Below are 21,885 nucleotides of genomic sequence, written 5' to 3' on the forward strand. Positions count from 1 at the left end.
CAAAATTAACATATCGTAATCATTAAGTGAACTGACGTGTCACGGACATTCTGGTCCATCAATCACTTGATTGTCTGGTTTGTTTACAGGCCGTCGTCGCACGGGGGAGGACTGCTGTCAGGCAATAAATACTTTTTCATGCAAATGGTGGGTGATACCCTGGCGTGAACACCTGGTGTCATCACTGATTTTCAGTGATCCATCCAGGTAGTTTTCACAGCTCTTTTGCCCATTACGCCAAAGGGAATCTGCGGATAATCAAGACTGGCTATTCTCTTGCACTGACGTTTTATCTTTGATCATACAATTAATGTGGTGATGCTTACATACAACAGATATGTTAGTTGAAGCTTGTCATGTGGACAGCTGGCTGGGACAGAATGGGTTTATTCAATTCGGAGTCCTGTTTTTCGGTTTGTGCAATGTCAACCTAACACTCTGAAAGACATCATCAGGTTCATTTTCTCCACTTTTCAATCAAGACAGGGGCGTGATGGAGAATTGGTTCTAAGGTCCATATCGTTGAGTAAAAGATCATGTACAAAATGCCCCCTTCCAGCAAGCGATCATCCCTCCCCCCCCCCCCCCCCCCCCCGCCCCTGCCACAACAAACAAACAATGTATCAACTTCTTTATGTTCAAGATAACAGATGGCTGTTATTGTGTACCTGGCGTTTGCTTGTTTGTTTGTTGAAACACAAGGTAATCCACAACTTGGATCTTACTCCCTTCCTGTCTTCTCTCATGTTCTTCATATCCTTGGTGTCAAATATGAACCGATATTTTATAAGAATTTAGTTAATTCGATTAATCAGATGTGAACCATCAGTAAAGCATATCATCCGTCTTTGTACGTTGGATTTGAAAAACACACGGAAGCTTACCTCACATAAAGGGGTGTGAATGCGGCCATTTTCCTGGTGCAACGTGACATTAGGTTATTTCATTTCATAATATTATTTATTTCCGTTAGTATACATGAACAAGCAATTCAAATATATTTCTAATTCCATGTGTGGAGAAGGACTATACAACGAAAACAGAATATGAAAACGCTTATACAAAAAAATATCTTTTCACAGCTGCCAAATGCAAAGACGATCATCATTGCTCCGACTGTGACGAGAAGACTGGGCGATGTCTGACCACGTGCTATGATGGCTATTGGGACAAAGAGTGCAGTTTAAGGTGCAGCAGCGGTTGTCGCAACAATACATGTGAAACCACAGATGGAGGGATTGAGCGATGTTCTGAAGGCTGTGTTACAGGCTTCCAAGGCACAAGTTGCAACATAAACTGTCGTAACCCTGGAGTAAAGTGTACACTGTGTCCTGACGGGTGTGAGGAAGAATACTGCAAGCTGAACTCCACCTGTGTGTCTGGATGTGTCGACTCCTACTACGGTTCTGGCTGTCGACCATGCTCCAGCAGATGTAGATCCTGCAACAGGATCACAGGAACATGTGAGGAGTGTCATCCTCCATACGTTGGTCAGGACTGTGAACATTCCTGTGCAAACTGTTCAGGAAGTTGTGACAGTGAATGCTTGAAGGAGTGTTCATCTAGATTTTACCAAATGTTCTGCATTGAGCCTTGCAATGAACATTGCATATCAATAAGTAATACATGTCCACTGAATTGCACTGACAAGGAGACTGTCAACTTTTGTACACCGACTTCTCACAACCAGAGTGGCGAGTGTACACGTGGTTGTGAAGATGGATGGTACGGACCCACGTGTTCATCTCGATGTGACGCTAATTGTTTGAACCACAGGTGCGACCTGACAGGTACTTGTGTTGAAGGATGTAAGATTGGATATTTCGGGAAAAACTGTACACTGTGTTCTGAGACGTGCTTCAATCACACCTGTCACTCAAACACCGGATCCTGTACACATGGATACAGCCAGGGCTGGTATGGGGAAGTGTGTGACCAGACGTGTGCAGTGTGTCGTGACGGGGTGTGTCATCAGAAGACTGGCACATGCATCAAGGGGTGCACTATCAGCGGGTGTGATCCCTCTTGTACAGGCAACTGCTCCATAGAGGAATACCGTCAAGCTGCTCCTTGTAAAAGAGGTGAATATTAAAACACACAACAAAATATGTGACCAGAGTATTAGTTTCCAGTTTTGACTTGCTATCCCAAATATATATTGAAATAATAATAGACAGAAACAGCTTAATGTTTCTGTTTCATTGAGCGTAAAAGACAAAAAATGAAATCAGTCCTGACACCAGGCGTAAAAGGTAAGCATATCCTGCTCTACCTTATCCACATCCTGCTCTACCGGTAGCACTACAATAAGATACTTCTGCTTTGACCAGACATTTGGAGTTGTGTTAGTTTCCGTTTCATGTTTTCTTGCCACTATGTTTCCAAGCAAACCATGGGGATGCCTACTACTTAAATGTCCGATCCCCAAATTTCAGGCAATATATACTTTTTTCATGAAAATTGTGAGTGAGTTGGTTATGTTAGTTGAAGCTTGTCATGTGGGCAGCTGGCTGGGACAGAATGGGTTTATTCAATTTGATGTCCCTTTTTTCAGTTTGTGCATTCCACCAATGAAAACAATGAAAACAGAATATGAAAACGAATATAAAAAAAAGTATCTTTTCACAGCTGCCAAATGCAAAGACGATCATCATTGCTCCGACTGTGACGAGAAGACTGGGCGATGTCTGACCACGTGCTATGATGGTTTTATATAAATATATAAAAGAAAAAAGGCATGTCCTTGTTTTCTTCACATGCGTCTAAATCGGTTGATAAAATTCAACACTGAGATTGAGCTGTTGAAAGAATGCAAAGCTTCAACCTGTAAAGAAATTAGCTTCGCCTGGAGTCATCACTAGTTTCAGTGGTTCATTCATATAAGTGTTATTACTATTTTGCCTTCTTCAGCCCATGCAATTTGCTTCGGCAGATAATGCAGATTTTTTCTCTGGCGCTGACGTTTTAAAGTTCCCTTAACAGTGAATACAATGACGTTGCATTAATATTTGCAATGCATCAGCTCATGTCACAATGTCACTGTGATGACGCACAGTGTATTATATTTTTATTTTAATCCATTATTTTTGCTATCATAGATATGACTGCCACAGACATGCCTATCCCTGACGAAAGTCGAGATCTTACTTAATGGAATAGGACAGTTATTAGACGACAAGTGAAAAATGAATTTTTGCTGATAATTCGAGAATTTTTTTAAAGTGATCATCTTATCATGATTACATTGGGGAAACTATGCAGATTCTTAATGATTTTCACAAAGGCCACATTCCCATTGTAGGTCACTGGCAAGAGCATTGTACAAAACTTTGTACTGCCACGTTCGTAACGTAGTTTTATTATTTTAAATCGAAATATCTCATTATATCAATTATATGTTTATTTTTTTCAAATTTCGAGTTATTTTCTCGTAATGTATATTATTTGATCAAAATTTCTATTATTTTTACGTGATTGATTATTTTACAAAATTCGAAAAATATCGATTTTATTGAAGAATAACTAAAATAACCATGAAAAAAGTCGAAGAAAATTAACCAGTAAAAATTCAATATTTCAAGTTAATTGAATTAACTTTTGATAATGAGAAAATAATCAATATCATGAAAATATAATTGGAGTAACGAGAAAAAACTCGTAATTTCTATAAAATAAGAAAATAATTGAAATAACAAGACATTTCAACTTAGAAATTATGATAATGCTACCAAAGTCGCACCTTTAAGTTTCCATACATTGGATCTCACTGCAAACGATGTAAGAATTTCACTTATACTTTTATACAGAAGACCATCAATTAGAGGCTGGGATGCACAATGGACAGATGCATCTGCCTTCAGTGCAATACCAGGTGTTACACAGGTATTACGAAATACATGATGAAAACATGGACCCGGATCTTCCAAGGAGGGTACCAGACAACATGATGAGGGAAGAGGAGGATGAGGGGGCAGAGGAGGAGGAGGAGAAAGAAGAGGAGCAGCAGGAGGAAAACGAGGAGGAGGGGAAAGAGGCGGAGGAGGAGAGCATTGCAGCCGGCGCCATACCTGCTCTTCCTGAGTGCTTCCCTGTGTCCAGTGATGCAGGAGAAAAAGAGGATGCTACATCCGGGGCTTCTGCTGAAGACCACTCATCGTACACTCGCCTTCTCCAGAATGTGTTTGTTGATGACCCGACAACAGTTGTGACATATCTGTCACCAAGGCAGGACTCACAATAAGTACTCATTTTACAGAATGCCTCCACTTCAATTCACCAGCCCTTGAAACAGGTATACATGTGACCTCTGCCTTGTAACAACGATTGAGAATAAAGTTTCCTCATTGCATCGGTGTTTCTGGTGAACATAAATGTAGCTACAAAAACATTCATCTCTCTTGGCGCCTACATTTCACATATTTTATAAGCGAGTATTTAGCGCTTTCAATGAAGATTGCCTAGGGCGTCACATGACTCTTCTTAAAATGTTCTTTCTTCAACATGCACCTCCTTATTCCTTCTGACTACATCATAAACATGTGTTTCTGACAGAACCACTATCAGATGGGGATGATACCATGTGTCAACGGAAAGGTGGGCGTGTCCTGCCCCACCTGTGGTACCAGTCACGCATCTGTACAAAGTTGACACATGCCTTATGAGGGCGATATTATTGTGGAGACGAATATCGCATCTCTAACTCTGTCAGAGTGCAAATATACATGTATATTCAGTTTAATGTATCCTGAATTACATTAACAAATTACAGTTACAACTGACCGCAAACATTAAATTGAATACTAATGTTTTATTGTTAACTTCAGATTTGTGAAGTCAACCTGTAAAGTTGTGCAAATAAATGCGAAGCACTCTTCCTGAAACCAAGATTGGTCAAGTTAACATTGTATATACTTGTTTTATGTCAAGACACGTGAAGTGATTGTCTTAGGTAATTGATGACAAACTGTCAAGATTACATCGTATATATCTGTTTTATGCCAAGACAGATGTAGTTAATGTCTTGGGTACTTGATGACAAACTGTCAAGATTACATCGTATATACTTGTTTTATGCCAAGACAGATGTAGTTAATGTCTTGGGTACTTGATGACAAACTGTCAAGATTACATCGTATATACCTGTTTTATGCCAAGACAGATGTAGTTAATGTCTTGGGTACTTGATGACAAACTGTCAAGATTACATCGTATATACCTGTTTTATGCCAAGACAGATGTAGTTAATGTCTTGGGTACTTGATGACAAACTGTCAAGATTACATCGTATATATCTGTTTTATGCCAAGACAGATGTAGTTAATGTCTTGGGTACTTGATGACAAACTGTCAAGATTACATAGTTTATACCCGTTTTATGCCAAGACAGATGTAGTTAATGTCTTGGGTACTTGATGACAAACTGTCAAGATTACATTGTATATACCTGTTTTATGTCAAGATGTAGTTATTGTCTTACCAAATCTAAAACAATTTCGGTTTGCAACAGATAAAAGACTCCTGTAAGTGTTCAAATGGTTTAATTTGCCACAATGACTTCAGAAAATGTGTGATTTCATAAAAAACAAACATGAACATCTTCGTCTCATTGAATGGACCAGGCGTCGCACAAGTCCTGTGGGATATCTGTCCATATCTGCTGGAGCATGTTTCGAAGTCCTGGAGTGTCTGTGGAACACGTGGTTGACATCGAAGGCGCCGATCCATCTCATCCCACATGTGCTCTATTGGTGAGAGATCAGGGGAGCGAGCCGGCCAGGGGATGACATTCACGTTGTTTTGTTGAAGAGAATCCTGAACAAGTCGAGCAATATGAGGCCGGGCGTTGTCATGTTCAAAGGTAATGCCTGGGCCATGACGACGCAAAAACGGTAGAACAACAGGGCCGATGATCTCGTCGCGGTAGCGCTGTCCATTGAGATTTCCCTCTACCACTATCAAACTGGTCCTCTGTCTTGCTGTAATCCCACTCCATACCATAACGCTGCCGCCCCCGAACCGATCTTCTTTCATGACATAATGATTGACGTAACGTTCAGCTCGACGTCGGTACACTCGAATCCGTCCATCGCTGTGGCTGAGGTGAAAACGAGACTCGTCAGTGAATAGAACTTGTCCCCACTGCGTGGCCATCCAGCGTAGACGTTGTCTCCACCACTGTAGACGTGCTTGACGGTGGTTTCCTGTCAAAATGGGACGTCTGGCGGGTCTTCTGGCGACAGTCTTATATTAGTCGAAGATATTCGTCGAAGACCAGGGATGCTTCTTGCAGTCACTGTTGCCGGCTTGAATCGATTTCGTAGGTGTGTTGTTCGAATCCAGTTGTCTTGTCGATTATTGGTTACGCGTGGCCTGCCACTCAGAAGATGGTCTCTGACTGCATTCGTCTGTTGCCAACGTTGCCATAAACAACGCCATAAATTGTCTTGCAACATCACGTTGACTCGACCGCTTCAAGCATATCAATGGCTCCCAGACGCTCGGACAGGCGTGTCATTTCGTTATGTTGAATAATTGCATAATTTTGTTGTTTTTCTGAGTGGTTGTTGTCAGCACGATGCTAAACAATGCATATGGAATCCCTTTAACGCACATGATTTTATACCCATTCTTGGGTAGTGAAATGCATGGGGCTTGCATAAAAGTCAACTTTTGCATGGAATGCATGCTTTTCTGTAGCAGTTGCGTTTTACTTAAATATTGGTGTCACAGGAACTTTTGTTGTTGAGTATATTTGATTACAGCTCATCTGACTTTTGAATATATAACGTCTCCCAACATTGGTTTATGTGTCCATAATGGTGAGATGAACATAGATGATAGGATGAACATGGATGGTGAGATGAACATAGATGGTGAGATGAACATAGATGGTGGGATGAACATAGATGATAGGATGAACATGGATGGTGAGATGAACATAGATGGTGAGATGAACATAGATGGTTAGATGAACATAGATGATAGGATGAACATGGATGGTGAGATGAACATAGATGATAGGATGAACATGGATAGTGAGATGAACATGGATGGTGAGATGAACATAAATGGTGGGATGAACATAGATGATAGGATGAACATGGATGGTGAGATGAACATGGATGGTGAGATGAACATAAATGGTGGGATGAACATAGATGATAGGATGAACATGGATGGTGAGATAAACATAGATGATAGGATGAACATGGATAGTGAGATGAACATGGATGGTGAGATGAACATAGATGGTGAGATGAACATAGATGGTTAGATGAACATAGATGATAGGATGAACATGGATGGTGGGATGAACATGGATGGTGAGATCATCTGCTGATAAGATGAACATAGATGGTGAGATGAACATAGATGGTGAAATGAACATAGATGGTGGGATGAACATAGATGATAAAATGAACATAGAAAGTGAGATGAACATAGATGATAGGATGAACATAGATGATGAAATGAACATAGATGATAGGATGAACATAGATGTGAGATGAACATGGGTGGTGAAACGAACATAGATGATAGGATGAACATGGATGGTGAGATGAACATGGATGGTGAGATGGACATAGATGATAGGATGAACATGGATGGTGAGATGAACATGGATGGTGAGATGAACATAGATGATAGGATGAACATAGATGATAGGATGAACATAGATGATAGGATGAACATGGATGGTGAGATAAACATAGATGATAGGATGAACATAGATGTGAGATGAACATAGATGGTGAGATGAACATAGATGATAGGATGAACATAAATGATAGGGTGAACATGGATGGTGAAATGAACATAGATGATAGGATGAACATGGATGGTGAGATGAACATAGATGATAGGATGAACATAGATGATAGGATGAACATAGATGATAGGATGAACATAGATGATAGGATGAACATAGATGATAGGATGAACATAGATGATAGGATGAACATGGATGGTTAGATGAACATAAATGATAGGGTGAACATGGATGGTGAAATGAACATAGATGATAGGATGAACATGGATGGTGAGATGAACATAGATGGTTAGATGAACATAAATGATAGGGTGAACATGGATGGTGAAATGAACATAGATGATATGATGAACATAGATGTGAGATGAACATAGATGGTGAGATGAACATAGATGATAGGATGAACATAGATGATAGGATGAACATAGATGATAGGATGAACATAGATGATAGGATGAACATAGATGATAGGATGAACATGGATGGTGAGATGAACATAGATGGTTAGATGAACATAGATGATAGGATGAACATGGATGGCGAGATGAACATAGATGATTAGATGAACATAGATGATTAGATGAACATAGATGATAGGATGAACATGGATGGTGAGATGAACATAGATGTGAGATGAACACAGATGGTGATATGAGTGAGTGAGTGAGTATGATTTTACGCCGCCTTTAGCAATATCCCAGCAATATCACGGCGGGGGACACCAGAAATGGGCTTCACACATTGTACCCATGTCGGGAATCGAACCTGGGTCTTCAGCGTGACGAGCGAACGCTTTAACCACTAGGCTACCCGACCGCCCGATGGTGATATGAACACAGATGGTGAGATGAAGAGAGATGTGAGATGAACATAGATTGTGAGATGAACATAGATGGTGAGATGAACATAGATGATAAGATGAAGATAGATGGTGATATGAACATAGAAGGTGAGATGAACATAGACGGTGAGATGAGCATAGATGGTGAGATGGACATAGATGTAAGATGAACATAGATAGTGAGATGACCATAGATGGTGAGATGAACATAGACGGTGAGATGAACATGGATGGTGTGATGATCATAGATGGTGAGATGAACAGAAATGGTGATATGGGCAAAGGTGTTGGGGTGGATACTTTTATTTCTTATTATCTGCTTGGCCCCTCAATAATGAGCTGTGCATATTTGATCGAGGGTGTATTAAGGTTACACTGGTTCCACCCCAACAGCCAAGATACTATTTGATTGAAGAATCGAATTAAAGAAACTAATCATAAAATGAGCGCTCGGTATAACTCTGCCTACTTTATCAACTAACTGGTCAAACATACAAACAACAGTACTACCTGGTCTACTGCATTCCTGTGTGACAGATACCCACCTTGTATACAACTGCACAATTCAGTCATAGCCACCCCCACCTCGCGTCATAGTTCAGTGAAGACGAGATAGACCGTCATGTAGTTGTTCACTGCGCTGTCGTGTGTCACTGTGTTGGGTGCGGTAAGTCATTTCAAATCATTTACGTTGGTAGTTTCTGAACAAAACACAAACTGGAGAAATAGTTTCGCAATTTTACACAAGCTTGAAACTTAAGCTGAGAAATGGCATGCCTACGTTAATCAATACTTTTGGCAGAGGCTTCTGATGAATATGGAAAGGGCCTTGTCGCTTTTAGTTACTGTAATGCAATGTCAATTAGTACGAAGAACATATAGATGTTAAATGTGATTGTCTACACATAGTGTGACTCAGTGATTGTTGTTCCCTTTGACTCACGCTTATCCATGGTGAGAGAGGCATCGTGTAACTAAAAGCGTTATGAGGCATAGCATATTAGTGTTCGACACTCAGGGCACACTAGTCACGATATGGCTGAAATATTGCCGATGTGACCTTAACTTTCAACTCACGCACTCACTCGGGGCACTGTGGTATGCATGAGTGCATATATTGAATTCAGTCATTTTCATCAAGAATTCGAGACACATGTTTCCAAGTATTTACGTGTTAAATACTTGAATGACTTGTCTACCTTCTATCCGAATCTTTTACACAAAATAAAAACTAATGAATTATTAGTAAAATAACAATAATTGGGTGAAATTTATAATGATATTGATTTTGCAGGATCTTTTGAGGGGATAAGCAGCCATGCTTGGATCGTTGCTTGTCACAGTTTGTGAGTACTTATTCACACATGACACAGCTACATAGTTACTGCATTTATACTTTGAGTTAACGTTAGTAATGTATGAAAAGTTCTGATCTGAGAACGTGGTGGCTAAATGGAGAAGGCGAGAACAGACTGAGACATACATCGGTTTCCCTAAACCTAGCCCTAACCCTAACCCTAACCCTAACCCTCTCTGGTGTCTTGGTTCATCGCGTATCAGTGTACGCCGACATAATTTGTTAGGTAGTTTATTTTGAAGAACTCCCTTAAGCCTCTTTCTATGTGTGGTAATACACCGACTTCAAGTAAATGACGTTAACAGAGATATGTTGTTGCTGTTGTTGAATTGGCCTATTCTTGAAAGGTGAATAAAGACATATGAATAGGTGTTGAGGTTTACGTCATTGTCACCGACACTCTCTGGTGTTAGTGTGGTTCCATTTCTTCGGTGACCCATCTAATTGAATAGTAAGCACAAGTCTTGAGTATAGGATTGCGGTGATCATAAATAACGAGTGTGTATTCATGGTAGGGAATTCTTAGGGGTTATCACAGGAAGCGAAAGTTGAGGTTGTTCATGTCAGGTTCTATTATGCAGTCTCGAGAGATCGTCACAAAGTGTGCATCATTCGCTAAGGTGACGACTTGGCTTCGGGTAGAATAGATGCAAATCATGTCACGTTCACGCTTGGACTACTGTTAGGTGTACTTGTTTGGCTTCGAATTCCAAATTGAAACAATATGTGACCCCAGAAATCTGTACATAAAAGAACCTGGTGTGAAACCAACAAACAAGCAGGAAGTGGAATACAATCAACAAATGTATTACAGAATGAACTAGGTTTACAAATCAACACGAATTACTGCACAGAAATTACAATGGCAGTACACAATAGAGAAGTAGTACAATAGTCAATGGCAATATATACTATGACGGCAGTGGTCAGTATCAAATACAGGAAACTACGTTTATAATGAACACGCTTATACCGAACTGACGGATATAACGAACTGTTTTGGGGTCCCGTCCATTTGCTGCATATAGACTGTATATGTGCCTATAACCAACTACGGTTATAACGAACTAAAATTAGAGGTCTTTTTTATTTCGTTATAACCGTAGTTTACTGTACAAAAATACAGTGGTGAAAGCAAAAGTCAGTGGTAATAATATTAAAATTCACCCCGGCGGCGACAGTGGTCAAGCTTCCGAGATGGGGTTTGCAGGGAATTAGGTATAATGAGCGAACCTTCCATGAAAGCTAATCCTTCCGAAACGGTGATAAAATATGAGGGACACGTACACACGCTATTGTACCCTTATATACAACCTAGAAAGCTGCTGGAAATTTCCATACCGTACCCTCACCATATTTAATGTTTCAGTTGCTGCAGTACATAGTGCCCCAGCATGTGACATGGGCAAATATGGAGAAAACTGCGACCGACCCTGTTCTGAAGACTGTGGCCTGTTCCCAGAGACAAACCTTCGACCTTGTGACAAATACACAGGGAAGTGTTTACATGGGTGTGTTCGTGGTCGGCATGGTGACCAGTGTGAACAACTTTGTAGCCACCACTGCATCAAGACCACGTGTAACCAAGCCAACGGGGGATGTACCATCGGGTGTATAGATGGATACATTGGATATTTCTGTAATATAACAACAGGTACACAGATACAGTTCTTTTCACAGACTATAACAGATATTTAGTTGTCTTGAATTTGTATCTGAAGTGCTAACATCAGATTAAACAAAAAAAAGTTATATAGTTTATGTTCACATATACACTTGTGAGAGTAATAGTTGGAATGAGTCCAATCTATTCGCAGTTCAATCTACATTTTGAAAGCACATTTTCGGGAGTTAATAGTTGTTTGTCCCAGAAAATGTATGTCATAATGAACTCTGCACAAATATTCACCACCCAAACACACAGCGTATTTCATTGACACCATGCATTCAGTAAACCAAATATGAAGTTGTTTTTTCGTACCAGCCTGTAGTGAGAAGCCCATTTGAGATAACTGGTATCAATCATATGTGTGAGATGGAATATTAGGTCCGTGATTGGCTACTCCATGGTGATGACCTGAGATCAGATTATGAAGATCAAGTTTCCTGACTGTATTTCATTGATACGTAACTGGCGCTTTGGTCGAATTCATCTACGTAGGTATCGAAACTCGATGGTTTTAGAGTTCTTTACATGTTCTTTGGTCTTGCCAGGTTTGCATTATCATCATTACCTTGATAATCCACAGACATGTCGGAAGTTGTTATTGTGGAGGGTCACACTAGGTATGGGTAGTAAACAGTAAGCCAGATGACGTCACAAATGGCCGTTGTATTATGTGTTCATGCGCCACTGTGATCATGAAATAAACAAAATGTGAATTGATTCGATGCTAAAATTGTGTGATTTTAGAGTGTTTGAGAAACACACTACTGCTCTCGTGCCTTTAAGATACCACTTATCTAACAACTCGTTGTTTCATTTTCGTTTTGTAAGATAAATGACAGCTGGCAGACATTCGTCTAGTGACGTCGTATGGTAACTTCTCCACTGTTCACTCGCCTAGTAATCTCTTTGTATCATATTTTAGGCAGCAATGTCTTCTTTTTGTGTTTGTGTTTGTAATAGATAGCTCGTATGTCATATGCCTGGCAAGTTGTTATAGAAATATATACCCGTACGTTCTTTGGGGAATCCTTCTCTGTATTGATATAACTTCTTTGTTCATGAACATTGTGTGAGTGAGTGAAACTACCGGAAGAGCAAGGTATGCTTCCACTGTTCGCGAAAACTTCTTTTCATCCCCATTGTCAGTGACCTGCAGCTGTTTGTATCTGTCAAGACGATTGTACCTTATAAGTGCCATGGAATCGGTTTAGGCAGATATTCGTGATTGATTATTATCTGGCGTTGATGTTTTGAATTTCATGTCAGCCATAATGGATCCATTACACGTTCAACAATCAGGCAACTATTAATCAGAAAAGATGCAGAGATTGAAAAAGTTATGGTTGTCCTAATAAAGTTCAGTCAAGTATAATTGTGATTATTTGAATGCAAATAACGTCCTGAGTATGCCATTTATTAACTTGTTGTCTTGCAGGTCCCATAGTACAAAATAGCATAGTATGTGACTTTGGCAAGTATGGAGAAAGCTGCGACCGACCCTGTTCTGAAGTCTGTGGCCTTTTCCCAGAGACAAACCTTCGACCTTGTCACAAATACACAGGGAAGTGTTTGCAAGGGTGTGTTCGTGGTCGGCATGGTGACCACTGTGATCAACTTTGTAGTCAGAACTGCATCAAGACCACGTGTAACCAAGCCAACGGGGGATGTACCATCGGGTGTATAGATGGACACAGTGGATATTTCTGTATCACGACAACAGGTAGACAGTTTTATACATAGACAAACAAATATTTAGTTGTATTGAATTTGCCTCCAGTTAAGTTTTCAGTGAACGCTAACATTTAGAGAGAAAAATTGCATTAGATAATCATTGTTTATCCCAGATATCAGGACACGTAAGTCTTAACGAAGTCTGTACAGATATTCACCATTATCTTGCCTATTCTATGATAGCATGCTTCCAGGAGAACCAAATGTGGTGCAGGATTGCATCATATATTAGCCAGGGTTGACGTTACGTGAAAGTATCATATGTCAGGCAGCTTGAGGCAGACTTACATACCCTTCAGTCCCTTGGGTATGCCACCGTGAGAGACGGACATGCCCACCTGCTTACCTGTTCGGGAAGACTTTGATTCATTCCAGATTTTCAGTGACCCGTTTTTATTTTTGATCCATGTGTGTAAGGCCTATGGAATCGGTTTCAGCAGATATTCGAGATATAATTCATTTATGATTTGAAGTTTATGTCAGCCACATTGCATCCAGCAGTCAGACAACTATCCCACATTTCCATATTGCCATATTTTGCCTCTTCCACATTAATGAGAAATTATTTTGTTTAATCCCTCAGAGTTATAATACTATTTTAATTGGTTTATAGCCTTTGTTTTATGAAATTGTATGACAGGAACGATGTGCAATCATTACTGTATTTTACCGGTTTGGTATAAGACTAGCGGGGTAATTTATGAATTGTTTCTGAACTGAAATTACTATTAAACTGAACGGTATGTTACAGTGCGTTCTTGATAAGTGTAACAAGATCAAAGTCATTAAACTATCATTCAAGTAGATATTTATTAATAACTAGAGCACCACCTAGGTGGTGCTCTGACGTCATCAAGGTCACGTGACTGTCAGTGTCTCATTAATATGCAGAATAACTCATTAATATTCAAATGTATGCATGACGTCACAGGTCAATTAGGTTAATAAAGGGTCAACTGACCAAATGCAATCATGCAATTAATGACTTGACCATTCGTTAACCGTAGAACACGGGATAGTAATGAATGTCCCTATATGGACATGTTACTACGACCGGGGTTGGGTTGGGTCTTGACTCACGCGGAATGGAATGTCATTGTGAGACCATTTTGGCGAGAGAACATGTGGTGAACATTTGAACCTTTCGCATTGAAGACATTTCTCTGTGGGCATTCGGTGGCGGGCTATGTGCGGTAATATTTAAAAGCCCAGGAACAGGTTCATGTAGAAAGATCTCCCGATATTCAATTACATTAAGGGTCAACTGACCGTATGCAATCATGCAATTAATTACTTGACCATTCGTTAAACGTAGAACAACACGTGTCTAAAAACAAGATGGCGGACGTTGCCGTGAACGCTCACGGGTTGCCACGTGTCCTCGGTTTGAATCTCGCGCCTGACCTACAAGTCAGTTCTATGAGGCCCCATTCCACATCTCAGGCTAAGTTGATCCATAAGTGCAATAACTCATTCATAGTCAAATATAATCATGACGTCACAGGATAGAAAGGGTAATGAGAGGTCTGTTGTTCCAATGCACGAAGGAAATGTGTTAATGAGTCCTTCATTAAGTGAGAACAAAGCGTAGTAATGAGTGTCCCTATATGGAAGTGGCTACTACGAGGTTCAAATGTGATTCACGGGGAAAGGAATGTCATTGTTAGACATATTCCATTGATGCATGGATTTCACGTAGTAATGACTGTCACATGTGGCAAAGAGGGGTGTGAGTTGAATTTCCATAGAAACCACATGTCCAGTTCTTAACTCTTCTAGTGCTACCTCTTATAAGTTCCTTTTAACATTTAGTTGCCATGACAACTATATATAGAAATAAGGGTGAACAGTCTTGACTCCTAGCTAGAGGTCAGCTCGGAGAAATATAGAGTCGGTATCGCGAAACCCGTGTGTTGAAGACTGTAATGTATGCCAGTCTGGTATATGACGTTTTAATACTGTAAAATTCTATTCTTTTTTCTAAAAGATGTTTGAGTTCAAAATGTCGGTTCAGTTTCCTATTTCAATGGAAAAAATACTCGTTTAACCCTTACCATGAATCATTTTTCATGAAAAAAAAATTAGAGTGAAATAACGTAGTTTCAAGAAATTGTATACGATATCCTGTCACTTGTCAACATTTTTCAATGAAAAAAATATCATGTCTCACGTTTATTTCATCGAAAAAAAAAATACAAGCGTGTTTCAGTTTTAATGCATAAAACTCTTGTTCTTAAACAATCTGGTGAATAGAAACAGCTGTGGCAACAGGGGCGTGTTAGGAATATTGGGTTGTAGCAGACATGCCTGTTGACTGAGTAAACAACTGTGTTGAACGAAAACAGCTGTGTCAACAAGGGCGTGTTAAGAATATTGGGTTGTAGCGGACACGCCTGTTTACTTAGCAAACAACTGTGTTGAATGGAAACAGCTGTGTCAACAGGAGTGGCGTGTTAGGAGTTAGGTGTAATTGGCTAAAGCGGACACGCCTGTTTACTTACCAAACAAATCTCGTAAATGAAAACAGCTGTGTCAACAGGGGTGACGCGTTAGGAGTTAGGTGCAATGGGTTGAAGCGGACACGCCTGTTGACTGAGCAAACAACTGTGTTGATTGGAAACAGCTGTGTCAACAGGGGCGTGTTAGGTATATTGGGTTGTAGCGGACACGCCTGTTGACTGAGCAAACAACTGTGTTGAACGGAAACAGATGTGTCAACAGGGGCGTGTTAGGAATATTGGGTTGTAGCGGACACGCCTGTTGATTGAACAAACAAGTCTCACGAATGAAAACACCTGTGTCAACTCAACAAGGGGTGTTAAATATGTGTCAATATTACCCTATAAATAGCAGAGTTGTCATCTAAACCTCACATTCTGTCTCTCGTGGTTCATAAATGAACATTGTGCCTATCTGTGCCATTTATTTTTCTCCCTACCAAAAGGTGACACAGGAGTTTGTTTTTCAAATTGGATAGATTTATTCTTCATACAAAAGGTAAGAGTTTTATGTTTTACATTGCATAAACAGTTATATTAAAAAGATCTTCTAATTATAATTATAATTTCAGTATATCACATGTATTACATCCTTGCATCAATTTTAAAACAGTGTAAATTTTGTCCCAAGATCTATCATAGTTGTGATTATGAAGAACACTTCGAACTCCTTTAAATTGTTATGTTGACTTTAATAGTCTGAAAGACAAACTATTCTATTTATTATCTATTTATTTATTTCAGAAAATAGAAGTGTTCCAAGCACATTGTTTGCTAGACTTTATGTAAAAAAAATAAATGTCTTCTCCTTTTACAACACCTGTTTATACCTGCGAGTTTTGTCAAAAAACTTATGGTCACAAACGTTCCCTCATTAGACATCAAAGAAATTGTGGTCCATCTACCAGACATTTTGATTGTGAAATATGTTCCACTTCATTCTTGCGTAGTGATATATTACAAAAACACATAAAAAGTCAACACAAAGATCCACAACCATCTACTTCTACTTCTACTTTTACTTTTACTAGTCATACATGTTCTAAGACTCTTCCTTCAGTAAAAGCTCTTGGCAAACACAGGAGACAAACCCATTCAAATCAACAAAGTGGTGGCGGGGCTGTAGCTAAACGTAGGAAAACTAATGCAGATAATCAACAGTCATGTTCCAGACAAGCAATAAATGGAAATGTCAGGGAATTTGACTTTATTCCTCAGGGCCAAGAGGGAAATGATCCCTACTATTATTTTGTGAAAATTCAACCTGACATGATTCATCACTTGAAAACAGAAATTGAAACAAAACATAGTATCAAGTGGGGACTTTGTACTCAATTTAGATTCAGCAAAACCAACTCGGACGGTCTGAATTCATTTACTGAACCTTTCTTTCGAACCAAAATGTCTCCAGCCACCCAAGCTGATGATTTGGATGCGTTGTACACCGAAGCCACAAACACAATCATGAAACTGATGGACAATTACGAAGGAGATAGTTCCAACTTAAACTTTGAAACTGTGTTGAGCGTGAAATTATCCGTGGTTAAATTTCAACCCTTTCGCGGAAGTTCATATCTCCCCCTCCCTCCTTCGCTAGAGAACAAGCGCTGTCTGTTAAACATTAAAAACGTGGACGATGACCTCTGTTTTGCCTATTGCGTTTTGGCTCATCTGTTCCCCGTTCAGTCTCAACTGGTCGGAGAACAAGTGAATCACTACAAGGACAAACTACACGAGTTAGACTTGAATGGATGTGAATTTCCCATGCCTCTGAAACATATTTCAAAATTTGAAAAAGCAAACGATCTCAGCATCAATGTGTATGGTATTGATGGAGATGAAGATCAACACCATGTTGTCTTTCCTTTAAGAGTTAGTTCCGATATGACCCACTTGCCCAAAGAACGGCATATCGATCTCCTTCTGTTAACGTCAGAAGTAGACGAGGAAGAGTCGGACGAACCTCCCATTTGTCATTATGTTTTGATCACTAGTTTGGCAGCTTTGACCAGAAAAGCTGGAGATTGTAACAGAAAATTCATTTGCCGAAAATGTTTGTGGACGTTTACAACTGATGATAGATTACAAAAGCACACCCCTTACTGTTATCACAAAGCTCAACGAATTAAAATGCCTGAACCAAACAAAGCCTTTAGAAGGTTTGGATTGGGTCACTATGCCAAAACAGTCAAAGTCCCCTTTGTGATCTACTGCGATTTTGAATCTGTGTTGTCACCTTTAGAACATAATGAGACATCGGAGAGGAAAAGTCACCACGTCCATGAGCACATTCCATGTGGTTACAGTTATGAAATTGTATGTCGGGAACCCGACATGTACACATTTCCATTGAGAACCTATAGCGGGGAACGGGCCTCAGAGCATTTCATGACGCATCTTTTGGAGGATTACGATCAAATCATGGACATCTTAAATCATCCCGTGCCCATGACATTAACAGATGAGGAAAAGTTAGCTTCAGTTTTGGAAACCCATTGCTATCTTTGCGGGGAGAAAGTACAGCAGAATGAGCGACACATCGATCACGATCATTTGACGGGTCGAGTCAGGGGTCTGTGTCACAATCACTGCAACGTCAACTACAACGAAGCCAAATTTGTCAATGTCATTTGTCACAATGCTTCGAGGTATGACAATCATTTGATTCTTCAAGCAGCAGAACTGTTTGCCGATCGAAAGTTGACGTGCATAGGTCAAAATTCGGAACACTTCATCATGTTTCAAATAGATCAACTTCGTTTCTTGGACAGTTTCAAATTTTTAAACACCAGCTTACAAAATTTGGCCAACAATTTGAGAAGCAAAGGCGAAGAAGAATTTGTCTATTTGACAAAGAACTTTCCCGAACATGTGGATTTGCTGACTCGAAAGTTACCCTACTTTTATGAGTATGTGGACAGTTTTGAAAAATTAGATCGAACAGAATTTCCGAGTCGTGACGACTTTTACTCTTCCTTAACGGAAGAAACCATTTCTGAACAAGACTATGCCTTCGCCCGTCACATTTGGGAGACTTTTAAAATTAGATCGGTGAGACAGTTCATGGAATTGTACGTTGCCGTAGACACTTTGATTTTGACCGATGTGTTCGAAGCATTCCGTGACATGTGTCTGAGCTACTACAGATTGGACCCGTGTCAGTACTTTACTCTCCCGGGGATGGCCATGGATGCTTGTCTTTTGATGACGGGGGTGAGCTTAGATCTTATGACCGATCCCGATATGTACAACTTTGTCTCAAACGCAGTGAGAGGAGGCGTGGCGAGTATCAATCATCGCCACGCTCAAGCCAATAACAAACACATGTCCGATTTCGACCCGTCCAAACCCGAATCTCACCTGATGTACTTTGACATTAACAATTTGTATGGTGCAGCCATGAGTTGTCCTTTACCTCAAGGTCATTTTGACTGGGTAGACGAAACAGAAATAGAGTCTATTGATTGGTTGCAACTAGACCCCGAAGGTAGCGTGGGTTACATTGTAGAGTGTGATTTGGAATATCAACGTCACCTTCATTCTGTCCATCAGTCGCTGCCCCTCGCTCCCACCAAAGAAAGCATTCCCTTTGAAGATATGTCCCCCTATCATAGAGAATTGCTCGCAGAGCTTGGTATCAAAGGGGTGAAAGCCACGGGAACCAAACTTTTTGGCACATTGAAAAACAAAGAAAATTATATCATTTACTTGGCTACTTTGCAGCAATATTTACAATTGGGTTTGAAACTGAAAAAAGTACACAAAGTTTTGAAATTTACTCAGACCAAATGGATGAAGCCCTACATTGACTTTAACACTCAGAAACGAAAAGAAGCCACGGATGACTTTTCGAAAGATTTGTTTAAACTTCTCTCAAATGCCGTGTATGGGAAACAGTTGCAAAATGTAAGAAATTACAAACAAATTGAATTAATTGTGACCGAGGAAAGACTGCGAAGGTTTTCATCAAAATCCAATTTCAAAAGTGTAAACATCTTTTCGGAAAATTTGGTCGTGGTGAGCATGGAAAAGGTGTCTGTGACTTTGAACCAACCCGTCGCCGTGGGCTTCACCATTTTGGAACACGCAAAAAGACTTCTTTATGACTTTCACTACAATGTCATGTTGAAGGAATACGATAGTGACAATGTCAGGGTCCTCATGACAGACACGGATAGCTTGTTTTATCAAATCTGGTCCCCTGTGCGTACTCCTGTCCGCGATCCTCAAGACTTTATGTTAGCTAACACCCACCTCTTTGACACCTCAAACTATCCCGTAGACCACCCACTTCATTCAATGGAAAGACACAAGGCCATCGGTTTGATGAAAGATGAAGTGGGTGGCAAAACCATCAGAGAGTTTGTCGGACTTCGTCCCAAAAACTATAGTTTTATTTTTGACAAAACTCCTGGTGAAAGGGTTGAGAAACGCACTGCTAAAGGTGTGCAGAAAGCTTTTGTCAAAAAACATCTCCGTCACCAGATGTTTAAAGATTGTCTTTTTAAACACCAACAAAACATATCAACATTTCATCAAATTCGATCCATACACAACACCCTCTACACAGACAAAGTGACCAAACTGGCTTTAACTCCTCAAGATGATAAGCGATACCTGTTGGCAGGTGGCATCGAATCTCGACCCTATGGATTTAATCCTATTTAGAACCTTTTGTAACCTGTTCATTTCAAGAAAAATTCTAAACAATTCCCTCTCATTAGTACAATAAGTGTCTAGCAAACATGGATGATATAGCATATGGAAACTTCGTCCCTGTGTTCCTGATATGTGAAAAGGTATTTCTTATGCAAAATGTTTTTCACAAATGATGTAAAAAGAAACTTTAATTCACTTATCTTATCAAAGATAAATAACCTTTTATTGCTGGTAAACTTCTGTATGAAAAAACAAACTTGTCAGAAACTAAAACTTATATGACAGAAACTAAAAACTTGTATGTTAGAAACTAAATGTATATGTCAGAAAACAAAAACTTGTATAACATAATCTAAAATTTGCATGATGGGGAAAAATATATATTAATAATTAACACACTTTTTTTTTTTTTTGCTCTTACAGGATGATTGGAAATCTCACGAGGTATCGATTCAGGGTGACTGGAAGCCAAGGAGAAGTGCTGAAGGAAGGAAGAATTCTCCAAAGAAGTCACCTTGCGGCTTGTCTTACCGGTTCTCGATGTCTCGAGAGAATGCTGAGACATCAGGTGAATGGAGCAGCAGAGACTATGCTTCACCGGGGACCCTTCTCTGTGACCAGCCAAGAAGTTGTTATTTCAAAACGGTGGCGTCACAAAAGAAACCATAACCTGAAGAAACACATTCGTTCAGTGTTTGAATCCGTGATGACATCTGTTTATGTGGATGAACTTCAGAGCAAAGTTAATGAATTGTGCAATAAAGACTGTTACGGATGTGAAGTCGATCATCCATCTCAAGTCCATCATCCGTGTTTGATGATGGGTGCTGAAGAGAGGGTTGATATTTATTTTGATGATGCACTGTCAACAATGTCTCACAGGCTTATCCTCGAAAAGACAAGAGAGCAAATGGCATCATCATCCAGAATTTTATTTTCACTCCTAAACACCAAATGCTATGAAAACGAACACTACTTGAACACTTATTTCTTTACTTCGAGTAGAAAAGAACAATTAGAACAGAAGCTGAGAGAGAAAATGAGAGACTTTTAGAATGTGACAATGATTTTATCACATTTACCTCATACTAGTGTTTCTGCATCAAGAGACATGATTCTGATTAGCTCATGAGGAAGGGGCATAACTCTGATTGCTTTAATCCTCTCGGAGAAGACAGTGATGTCACACTAAAAAAACACCAATTTTTTATTATCTATTGTAATCCAAGACACAAGTGTCACTAATGTTTATAGTTCAAATTCTCATGGTAATAATCCGAGAAATTGATTCATGATATAATTTTAAAATAAAATCTATTTGTGTTTTCATTCGTGTATGTCTTTTCTTTGTTGATGTTATCG

General features: G+C 39.7%; 3 protein-coding genes across 5 annotated transcripts in view; all 3 read left to right on the plus strand.

Moving 5' to 3' along the window:
• The first annotated feature begins 650 nt into the window (after positions 1-650).
• LOC139477883 (multiple epidermal growth factor-like domains protein 11) lies at positions 651-4,240 on the plus strand. Its single transcript, XM_071260314.1, has 3 exons — positions 651-702; positions 1,083-2,081; positions 3,807-4,240. Exons 1-3 carry the CDS (start codon positions 651-653, stop codon positions 4,238-4,240), a joined length of 1,485 nt encoding a protein of 494 aa, XP_071116415.1.
• A 4,949-nt stretch (positions 4,241-9,189) lies between these two features.
• The window catches only part of LOC139477898 (inversin-like), a 47,615-nt gene continuing 34,919 nt past the window's right edge, over positions 9,190-21,885 (plus strand). Inside the window, exons 1-4 of the mRNA XM_071260331.1 lie at positions 9,190-9,276; positions 9,904-9,955; positions 11,336-11,620; positions 13,071-13,355. Coding sequence (XP_071116432.1) covers positions 9,928-9,955; positions 11,336-11,620; positions 13,071-13,355 — 598 coding nt within the window. The 5' untranslated portion in view covers positions 9,190-9,276; positions 9,904-9,927. The remainder of the gene's footprint in view (positions 9,277-9,903; positions 9,956-11,335; positions 11,621-13,070; positions 13,356-21,885) is intronic.
• LOC139477908 (uncharacterized) lies at positions 16,288-21,658 on the plus strand. Of its 3 annotated transcripts, none has more exons than XM_071260347.1 (2): positions 16,288-16,363; positions 20,947-21,658. In XM_071260347.1, exon 2 carries the CDS (start codon positions 20,948-20,950, stop codon positions 21,575-21,577), a length of 630 nt encoding a protein of 209 aa, XP_071116448.1. In that variant the 5' UTR covers positions 16,288-16,363; position 20,947; the 3' UTR covers positions 21,578-21,658. The 3 variants fall into 3 exon arrangements, with proteins under 3 accessions (XP_071116448.1, XP_071116449.1, XP_071116447.1); XM_071260348.1 differs by lacking the exon at positions 16,288-16,363 and adding an exon at positions 20,251-20,483; XM_071260346.1 differs by lacking the exon at positions 16,288-16,363 and adding an exon at positions 20,533-20,663.

This window comes from Haliotis cracherodii, unplaced genomic scaffold, assembly GCF_022045235.1.
Source record: "Haliotis cracherodii isolate W230 unplaced genomic scaffold, xgHalCrac1.p SCAF_37, whole genome shotgun sequence".
Taxonomy (NCBI): domain Eukaryota; kingdom Metazoa; phylum Mollusca; class Gastropoda; order Lepetellida; family Haliotidae; genus Haliotis; species Haliotis cracherodii.

What these genes read in the sequence shown, in the direction of transcription:
- LOC139477908 (XM_071260348.1), top strand. Translation starts at nt 20,350, where the DNA reads ATGTTTAAAGATTGTCTTTTTAAACACCAACAAAACATATCAACATTT. An exon ending in CAAGATGATAAGCGATACCT is followed by an intron (nt 20,484 to 20,946) that starts GTTGGCAGGTGG and finishes TTGCTCTTACAG; the next exon opens with GATGATTGGAAATCTCACGA.
- LOC139477883 (XM_071260314.1), top strand. Translation starts at nt 651, where the DNA reads ATGGCTGTTATTGTGTACCTGGCGTTTGCTTGTTTGTTTGTTGAAACA. An exon ending in TTTGTTTGTTGAAACACAAG is followed by an intron (nt 703 to 1,082) that starts GTAATCCACAAC and finishes ATCTTTTCACAG; the next exon opens with CTGCCAAATGCAAAGACGAT. An exon ending in AGCTGCTCCTTGTAAAAGAG is followed by an intron (nt 2,082 to 3,806) that starts GTGAATATTAAA and finishes ACTTTTATACAG; the next exon opens with AAGACCATCAATTAGAGGCT.